Source organism: Telmatherina bonti, assembly GCF_933228915.1.
Source record: "Telmatherina bonti genome assembly, chromosome: 18".
NCBI lineage: Eukaryota > Metazoa > Chordata > Actinopteri > Atheriniformes > Telmatherinidae > Telmatherina > Telmatherina bonti.
In genome coordinates, this window is record NC_136616.1 from 23,031,871 (window position 1) to 23,042,060 (window position 10,190).

At 38.4% G+C, this 10,190-nt stretch overlaps 1 protein-coding gene across 10 annotated transcripts in view; it reads left to right on the forward strand.

Moving 5' to 3' along the window:
• Window positions 1–270: 270 nt before the first annotated feature.
• The window catches only part of mpdz (multiple PDZ domain crumbs cell polarity complex component), a 50,557-nt gene continuing 40,637 nt past the window's right edge, over window positions 271–10,190 (forward strand). For 9 of the 10 annotated variants that reach the window (XM_079258147.1, XM_079258148.1, XM_079258149.1 and 6 more), the window contains exons 1-7: window positions 271–331; window positions 2,322–2,381; window positions 3,831–3,997; window positions 8,862–9,023; window positions 9,281–9,420; window positions 9,754–9,967; window positions 10,138–10,190. The exon at window positions 10,138–10,190 is cut by the window's right edge and continues 70 nt beyond it. In XM_079258147.1, coding sequence (XP_079114273.1) covers window positions 2,366–2,381; window positions 3,831–3,997; window positions 8,862–9,023; window positions 9,281–9,420; window positions 9,754–9,967; window positions 10,138–10,190 — 752 coding nt within the window. In that variant the 5' untranslated portion in view covers window positions 271–331; window positions 2,322–2,365. The remainder of the gene's footprint in view (window positions 332–2,321; window positions 2,382–3,830; window positions 3,998–8,861; window positions 9,024–9,280; window positions 9,421–9,753; window positions 9,968–10,137) is intronic. The other variant, XM_079258152.1, reaches the window with a different exon arrangement.

Here is a 10,190-nt window from a genome sequence, read left to right on the forward strand (position 1 = left end):
CACAATGCAAGTGCATACCAGTAGCTAGCTAAGTTGAAATCCATGTATAATTTGATATAATGCCAAATGTAACAGCTATTTTCTCAGTTTTCTTATTTGTTCGTGGTCGAAGGTGCAAGCCAAGCAGATGACATGTCGGGCCAAGGTGTCAGGGCAGCCAGCAAGCGGCGCTTCAGTCCCAGTTCAACAGTTGGCTCCGGCTGAAAATGTCCACAGAGGATCGAGTTACTCTACGCCCCATCTTTAAGCCCCACTCATTCCGCCGTTAGCCGTGGGACAACACGAAAGTGTTGGATACTGGTCGCCGGTCGAGTCAAGACTCGACACTCATGTAAGTGTCGGGTTAAATGTATTTTTTTCCCTCTTTAGAGAACGTTACAGAGCATTTAGCAGTATATTCATTTAAGCATATGCTAATTTCGCCTTTGTTCGCTGCGTTGTCGCCAGTTCGGCATAAAAAATACAGAGGCGCCTGTCTTCACCGTTGGTTTACAAGGAAGAAATACTGGACATAAATATCTTTCATTGTTTAAATTGACGGGGTATACATGTTAGGCGTAGTGTAATTGCAACTATGGGTGCTCTTTTGTCCCAGAACCGTTATGCTATCCAACTTCTTCGCTGTCTTCTTCCCGGTAGCCTGTTGCTTTCTTGCTCCATGGACGCTTCAGAGAAGGAGGAGGAGCTGAGAAAAGCGGATTGTCCCGAGTGCCTTGGCGACTGGATTCAAAATACTAGAAAACTCTGACTAGATTTGTTTGCTTTACGCTTTTTTTCCTTTAATCGCACGCTTTACCACCATAAATAAGTAAACGCTATTGTACTGTGTCGTAATGGTCAGAGTTGTTGTTTTTTAATGGGAGCTACGCGAAACGATCAGAAGACAGCTTGTTGTTATTAGCTATTTGTGGTTGCTTTAAATCTCCTGCGTGACTTGAACAACTTGAAGGAATATACAGCCTTAAAGCTAAGATGATATGGTTTAAAGTTTAGTTTGTAATGCGCTCCTCAGGCCTCGTGTGAATCATTACACGCCACCTTAAAGAGAAAATCATTTTGAGTTTTACCATAACGGATAGCTGTACTTGATACACTGAGCCACACACTCCTAAGAATGAACATTTCTGATAATTTGTGTTGCTGAAGTTAAAGAGACATGGCAGCAAGGTCAGTACATGAAAGCAAATGACAGTAAAAAGATCCAAGTGATATCTCACTCTAGAAAATAAAGACAAATATACTGTGATAAAGCTATTTACAGCTGTAAGCAAGTTAAACTGTCCAGAGTTGTGATCCTGCACTTACTATCAGTATGGAGGATACTGTAGCTGTTGTTTGTCTATACCTCTCTACAAGGCTTGCTATTATCTGACCATTCAGTGTCTCTCTGTGTAATAACAAACCTGTAAACAAAGCCACTTAGGACATTCACTGCATGGAGGTGAAAAACCATCACATCTCAAAAGTGTTTTGAAAAACATTACCTTTAGGTTTTAGAGGAGTGAAGTAAAAAGATGGCAAGAATATTTATGTTCTTCATGACACTGTATGGTGCAATTTAGCTTTTAGCTTTTACTCATGCCTTGTAGGATGTTTTGATCATTTTCTCAACACTGTGTTATGTTGTTTTAAACTGCTGAATTTTCATTATTTGTAACAGAATTAGAAAAATGATATTATGCATAATTCAAATCAGGAAACAGTGCTCCATGTAAACTTTAAGTTAAAGACAGGTTTTTTTTTTTAATTTGACAGTCCTTAGAAATATGTGTGTATATATCTGAAAAAGGCCTTGACTGGATATTGAATTTATTACATTAAGGGTGTTTTGCTAGTTTCATGTTTCCTATTTGCCTCCAGAAGATTAAAATTAAAAATTAAAAATTAAAACAAGTGGATACATGTATTTTGTGCAGCTAGTATAAACCACCTGGTATTATTCCATCAGTTAGAGTATTATCAAAATAGAAGATTACACTACACTGTAGAAATGCCCGTCAAACAGCCTCATTTTCAGGTTCAGCAGATTGGGGAAGGTTTTTAGCTCAGAGTAACTCCATGACGCTTATGATGAAGCTTTGCTAAGTGATAAATGTGAGGCTGTGAGTGAGGAAATAAGTGTTCAGTTTCACATTGATTTTTGAATATAGGATGCTGTAGTTGTGCTTAGATGAGAGGGAGTCTTTGTCTTGCATTGAATTTCTGTTTGTTTACCTCTGTAGAGGTAAAATGAAAAAGGAATTGTGTGATTTATTGTTGAGATGTGGCTTTTTTTCAGCTCTTGAGAAAAAGACATAACTTAGTCTATTGGTAATTTTCAGGCCTCGAGAAAGGAGGACAAATCAACTGCACTTGGGGGTCTAAAATGATAGAAACAATGGGTAAGTAACTATATATATTTTTTTTAAATTTCAGTATGACTTGCCAGATTTAATTAAGACATTGTTGATGAAGAATTAAAAATAGATTGAAACAAGTACAGCTCAGTTTTACATATCAGTGGCATGCATCCCTGGCATTTTTTTCAAGAGAGAGAGAGCTCTCTCTTTTCAGTGATACTTTCAAGTAATTACACAGATTTTTGTGTCCAAATATGAGTATTCCTTTTCAAATGAGCAATTTTTGCCCAAGAGACTGCTGTTAAGTTTTCTCAACCAGCATTTGGGCCATGGGTGGCGTTCAAGGCGGATGGACTGCCAATGTTGCCATATCTAATAATGTTGGTGTAAATGTTATTGTTTTTTTCTGTCCAGCTGTCAAGCATAAAGCCAAATTAAAGCCTGCCAGAATTGGTATTTAAAACTAGAATTAGTTCTTCTCAAGAGTGGCATGTTGTCTACTTAGTATCAGCTGTAACTTACATGTTGAACAATTGTATTAATATTATTATTTGAAGAAACCAACTTGATCAACTGACTGTCTTGGTAATAGTGTTTTTTTTTTTGTTTTTTTTTTCAATCTTCAAGATCCACAGTGTCTTTTGGAACATATATGCAAATGAAAAATATTTGTGGGCTACATGTCACAGTCTGTTAGGACTCATTATTCAGATTTAGGGAAAGGGGAATGAAAAGGACAGTTACATTTATAGAACCATTGGCGATTACAAAAAAGGTCCGCTCAGGCTCAAGTATTATTGGCCTATTTACAACCTTTGTTCAAACAACAAAGCTTCTGAGAGTGCTTTAGACCATGTGCATGCACTGTTAGGTGTTAGTCACAGTTGGTGAGTTTCTGAAATTGCTTCATTTTTACCCAGGCGGAGGTCCGTCTGGCCCTTCTTCACTAACAAGCCACTCTGGCGGTACTTGATTGCAGGGCTTATGCAAGGTCCAGCAAGCAAATAGTGGAAGGCCTGGTAGTCTTATCTCTTCTTCCTGATAGCTGCTCTATGCTCCTGTGCAATCCACTATTGACCCTAACAGCAAAAAAAAAGGAAACATTGCTTTTCTAAAAACAAACAGTGCGCTGAGAATGGAGTTTTTTCTTCTGTGCAAAAACCTGTAGCGATGTGATTTTGATATACTGAGCTCTATTGGGCACCAGTGAGCCTTAGCTAAGCTTTTTGTTGTGATATGTAGCTCTATTCATTATTCCTCCCTGCTTTTATTTGCAGGTCATCATTAAACATAAAAAATTGAATTACTAAATGGCTATGAAACACTTTTTTAGAGATATTATATCTGAGAAAAAAAAGAAAGAACGCCTTGTCTGAAATTCATTCCCTCTTTCATTTTTAATAAACAACTGTCTCCCCCACACCTTGTTCTCCCTCCATCTACACCTGCACTGCGGCCGGCGCTGTCACTGAAATATGCGACGGCTTACAGATACACAGCGTGCCTTGCAGGCAGTGGAGCGACTCCAGGCCAAACTGAAGGAGCGGGGGGAGGTGCCAACTGAGGAGAAACTCTGCCTGCTCAAGTCAGTGCTTCAAAGTCCTCTCTTCCACCAGATCCTGGCTCTGCAGAAGTCTGTCCAGCATATCAAAGACCAGGTAAACTGTGACATCCAAATTTGTTGCTAGCTCTCCCTGTAACATTCAGGCTTCTTATGCCTGTTTGTTTATTTACGGTACTGATCTTGTTAAACACCCACATTTACTCATTATTTACAATCCCAAGCCCAAATGACTTGAGACACCAGAAACACCCATAGCTTAACTCTAATAATAGCTTGTGACCAGTTACTAGAAGGTGTTAGTTGTTTCTAACAACCATCTGATGAGGCCATTTAGGTTAAAAAAAATCAGCCAATGTGCTTGAAGAGTTCAGCCAAAGGAATATGTTGCTGAGTAAATGTTGGGATAGTTGCACAAAAATCTACGACACTAAAGTCTGCCATAAGCACAGTGGTCTCCTTTTAGGTATCTGGGGAGATGGGCCTGGGTGAGAAAGGGGAGTAAGGATCTGATGGTCACTCTGGGTGAGCTTCAGCAATCCTGTGTGGGATTGGGTAAAAAAAAAAAAGCAAACCAAAAACTTCCAGAAGGATCGCTATCTCTGCAGTACTCAACCAATGTAATCTTGATGGCAGAAGGGCCAGATGGCAGCTGTTCTTTCCGTAAAAGAGGCTAATGAAACAAACACCAAATTTTCAAATTTGTAATGAAATACAGTAAGAACCTTCATATGGTGAGAAAATAATATAGTCTGATTAAATCCTGTCTTAAGGAAACCAGGTTCTTCTTATCATCTGCCGTGTTTTATCCCTTCCCAACAATAAAACATGGTAGCAGCAATGTCATGTTGCATATTGTTTTTTTTTTTCTTCTTTTAGCAGCATTACTAGAAAAGTGGCCTGGGGAAAGCTCAGCAAGACATACTATACACTCCATTAATGAAGTTAGTCTTATGGTTTATGCTCCAAAAGTTTAATAGCAAAGGACACAACCAAAACATTGCCGGAGTGGCTTAAAGGCAACTTTAAATGTTCTTGAATGGCTTAGTGAGAGCCTTGTCTTGAACCCAATTAGTCATCTGTGGTGAGGCCTGGTGATAGCTGTTCACTGATAATGTAATTCCAAACTCACACTGGGACTTGAGAGGGGGGGACAGAATATCATCAAATTCAGATGTGCGAGGCTTTTTTGTTGCATACAATGTGACGTGTGGCTGCAATTGCTGCTAAAGGTGTTTTGACTGCACTTACTTATGATCTCATATGAATTTGCAAATAAAAATTGTCATTGTTGAATGATGAATGATTTTAAATTATTTAATTTGATCAATTTGGTAACATGTTCAAGCAGGTTGAAATGCTGTATATATACTGTAGATACACTGAACTCACTGAAATTCTCAATAAGGTTGGAATGTTTTTCTATATACATATACAAATACATATACATATACATATCCATTTTCTGTCAGCATCTTTATTTCCTTGGTGACCACAGTGATTCTGTTTTGGGCTCTTGTCACTGTGCTCTCTTCCTTTCAATCCACATCCCCAGAAGTGTTTGCTATGACCAAATTGCTGTCAGGGTTCACACAAGTCAGATATAAAATGGGTACACGAGCAGAGATAGTTGGTCTAAGTCAGGGGCTCTTTTTCAAGCTGATTCTCCCCATTGAGAATTGAACATTTTAGCAGAGGCAAAGAGCTGTTTAAGACGCAGTAGGGAGAGACCAGGATAAGTGTTTGAGAAAGAGACGAAAATATGCGAGCTATGCAGTGGGAGGCAATGGAATGCTCAAGATGTTTACCCCTTGATAAATTTGGATCATAAAAATCCTTTTGGCATTTTGAGAGTTTTAAGTCATAAAATTGTGTATGCATATGTATTTGTGTGTGTTGCACATGTTTTGGTTATATTAAGTACAACTTTATCCAGCAACATTTCATGATAAATTCCCTTCAAATATAAAACTACCCTTTTTTTGTGTGTGTTGTGATAATGATAAAGAGGCGTATTTTAGAAAAAACAACAAATATAACGTCTGAGGGTTTGTGTTCTCTGTAGAGCATCCCAACCCAGATACACTTGTTTGGCCCCCTAAAGCAGAACCAATTTGGAGAGATGTTGCATGTTGTGTTTTGTTCTGAAACAAGAGCCAGACACAAACACACACTGTCCATCTTCTGGTGTCTGCTAGTTAGGCCTTGCTCAGCCTGTGTCACTATGGCGACAGGACCATACTCTTCAGTGAGAAAGAGGCCGCCGCCGCTGTGTGAAGTGGGGCAGAAACTATTTCTTAAATGTGCAAGAACCAAACTGGAACTTTAATCCTCTTAGCCGGGCCCCAGATAACAAAGCTCATGCATGAGGACAGCAACTTAGCCGCATGCTACTCTAACTTATCCCAACCCATAAGGTTTTATTTGTGGTAGTTTGCACTAATGTGTTCTGTCAAATGGAGTTTGTTTCTGAGGACTAATCTTACTTTGTATTTAAATGTAGGTATAATTTACATTACAATCTCTGAATGTTACACAATCAGCTTCTTAATTTAAAGTTGCAAGCTCACAAGGACAGCTTCAGCTGGGCAATGCCATATGCCAAATGGAGTGTTTCTTAAATTATTGCTGTGCATTATGTCTGTCCTTTTGAGTCCAATTCACACGGTCATAACATTATACCCGTTGGCTAATGAAATTGGGAAAACACTTTTTTTATGTAGCTGTCTCGTTCATGTAATTCATCTGTCACACAACTAAAGTCATTGCAGTAATTAAAACCAAAGCATATTAAGGCATCCAGATGGCCTCCCCCTGCATGATGGAAATATTGTATTTGGACCATAGTCATTGTTGGAACATCAGTTAAGAGCCATTATCTCCTGAGGGATTAGGCTGCCATAGATCCAGCTAATCATGCCGGATAACAAGCTATCTTCCATCCCAGTGGTTTTAGACAGTCAGATTTAGGGCTTTGTTGTCTAAAATTAAACTTTGTAGATGTTTATGTTCACTGTAGTACTAAGCCGCAGTGTTTCTGTTTCTTTTATAACCTTAGAATAAAGCTAGTAATGGCTGATTTGTTGTTTGGATTCTTTTGCTGAACTTTGGTCATCTTGTAACATTCAAACAAATAAATCAGGCAAATCAGAACTTTTATAAATAATGTCAAAATTTGATTCAGATCCAAATTATTCATCCCTAATTTGTTTTAATGCACGGTTTTAGGTTAAAATGCAATGTCATAAAAGAATATCTGAATGTATCTGAATATATATGAATATTCAGAATATATCTGAATATCTGAAGGTTAGGACAGTGGTTCCCAAACTTTTTCTGCAGGGCCCCCCTTTTCATCAACAACAATAATGTCAAGCCCCCCACCTCTCGTCACATGAACCAAAGAAACATACTAAAGAATGCTTCATTAGTTCAGTGGCTGTATTGTCGTTAACTAGAGTTAAAACCATGTCAGTGTCAGTATTATGATCCATCCTTCTGCTTTTGTTTGAAACGTTTTAAACCAGGAATCTTTGCAAACTACTTCAGGTGAGCTGAGTTTTCACTGAGACAGATGCTGCTTTAGTAAAACACCTCTGCTACATATGATAGCAGGTGGTTTATTTCTAAAGTAACCAACATGATTTTCTTTGTATTCAGGATAAAATGTCCCCAAGTGGTGTTGGAACTTGTGTGGCTTCATATTTCATAGTATTAGATATCAAGGCCTTTTGCCCAAAAGACTGCTGGGATAGGCCTCAGCTTCCCCGCGACCCTGAATTAGATTAAGTGGTTAGGAAAATGAATGAATAAATGATGAATGAATAGATATGAAGGGATCAAAATACATGCAAAAGACTGAGGTTTACTTCATTACCCACCATTGATTATTACTATTACCTGACTGCTACCTGGTGAATCCCAGAGGCAGATATGCTCCATTATATTTTCTTCTATTTTTTTTAGTAGTTGAAGTCTCTGTTGTTGATGTATCTTTGTTTCCCATTGGTACTTTTACACATTTGTCCAGTACGAAAACTCCCAAGTTTTATGAAGATCTGCTGCGCCTGCCCCCCCTATAATAAAGCTGCGCCTGCCCCCCAGTCTGGGAACCACTGGGTTAGGGTTTCAAGTCAATGTTTAGTAATCTTAAGAAAACAATGTTAAGATACAGTATAAAATATATTTATAAATCCCAGCATGCCAAGAGGGGTAAACCACTGTGGGCTCTTGAGCAAGGCCTTTAACCCCTCCCACTTACGCCCTATGTAAGCACAGTAGCCCACCGCTCTCTCGTACATCTAGCGATGGGTCAAATGAATTTCCTAATTTTTATTAATGATAATTGTTATCATTATTGTAACAATCATATTTTACAGAAAAGAACATAAAACATATTTATTTTTTTCAGTTGTTCACGTGTTCCTTCCTTCATTCCTTCATTTATCTTTTATACTGCTTAATCCAATTAAGGCTCCCAGGCTGGAGCCTTTCCGAGCAATCATCAGGCAAGATGCAGGGTACGGCCTGGACAGATTGCCAGTCCATTACAGGGCCAAAACATGTCAAATGTTAGGAAAGACATTTTAAAGGCTATGTACATGGAATCTTTGAAGCATGCTGACTTTCATGCTAAAAAACTTGAATACTGCTTTAACCTTCAATATTGCTTTGGTCCATATTTACTATGAATAGACTGCCTCTATTCTAAATTAAACGATTATTGCATACTCATTAAATTTAAAACAGCTTCCCAGTTGTTTTGGAAATAGGAACACACATTTTCAAATCTACATATTACGCAAAATATGGTTACAGCTTACATTTTATTGTTAATGGGTGGTGATTGCCGTCAGGTTACATAACTGCAATGATGATTATCTGAATTATTTTCTCTTTTTTTAATGTGTTTATTTTATTAAATACTTTATTTATTTATTGCATTTCTTTTTACTTTACAGGGAAGTGTCCCATCATCAAGAGGTAGTGACTTTAATGATAATGGTGCAGTGGTGAAGTCAAATGGAAGCCATAATTCTTATTCTGATATCTCAGCTGCTGCATGCACCAATGGCAAGGTATCCTCTGAAGAATTTGAACAGATCATCTATTCCATGGCACAGGTACAACCAACTGATGTAAACATTTTTAATTAAGTTAGCCAACTATTTGCAAATTTGCAACTACATTTAATCTAATGTTGTTGTTTAGTTTTCAGTAGATTTATAATGCACTTTTGTATTTTACTAGTTACAGGAATATAAATATAAATTATGAGAGTCAATCAAATGTGTTTCTTGCCTGTGGAGGCACCACAGGTGGACTTCTCAAGCTTTGCTGTAGCTTTGATGTTATGTGAATATGTGTGAATTTGGTGCAGGGGCGCTATGTGACGCATGTGGAGCTGCAGAAGCCAGTGTCAGGAGGTCTTGGGTTCAGTGTGGTGGGACTTAAGAGCGAGAACCGTGGAGAGCTTGGCATCTTTATCCAAGAAATCCAACCAGGAAGTGTTGCCTACTGGTATGTAAGAAACAACATATTATTCATAGTTAAAGAAAACAGTGAAGACACAGAATGAGTTAAATTAGAGAAGAATATTTCAGTTTTTTTTAAATAAGTGACACATCTTGGGCCATTTTGGATATTGAAGGAATCATGTTCATTGACCAGTTATCAGAAAAATGGTACAAATGAGCATTTTAGTTATTTCAATTGTTTTACTGCTCCAGAATAATTTTCTTCAAAATATGAAAATTGAAATGTTTCTAATAGTTATTTGATCAGACGCTCCAACAGAAACAAGATGATGTCTATCTATGTTCATTGTATGACACCTGTCTCTTACCCTGACAGTGATGGGAAACTCAAGGAGGCTGACCAGATCTTAGCCATCAATGGCCAGCCCCTGGATCAGTCAGTCACCCACCAACAAGCGATAGGCATCCTGCAGAGTGCTTCAGAGAGGGTGCAGCTCACAGTGGCAAGAGGGCCAATACCTCAGCTGACCAGTCCTGCTGTGTCCCGCACTCCTTCTGCAGCCAGTACACTATCAGCCAAATCCAGCGCGGTATAAATATACTGACACTATTGTGTGTTTCTTTGCATAAAAATGAAGAGCTGCACTTAAGCAGTGCAATCTCACAATGACATTCCAGCAGACACTCCCTAGGTTTTCAAAAATTTCCACTAAGCTTTAGATTTTGTAGAGCTGTTTTTTGTTGCTCTTTTTACTTTCAGTGGCAGCACTTGGAGACAATTGAGCTGGTGAATGATGGTACTGGTCTGGGGTT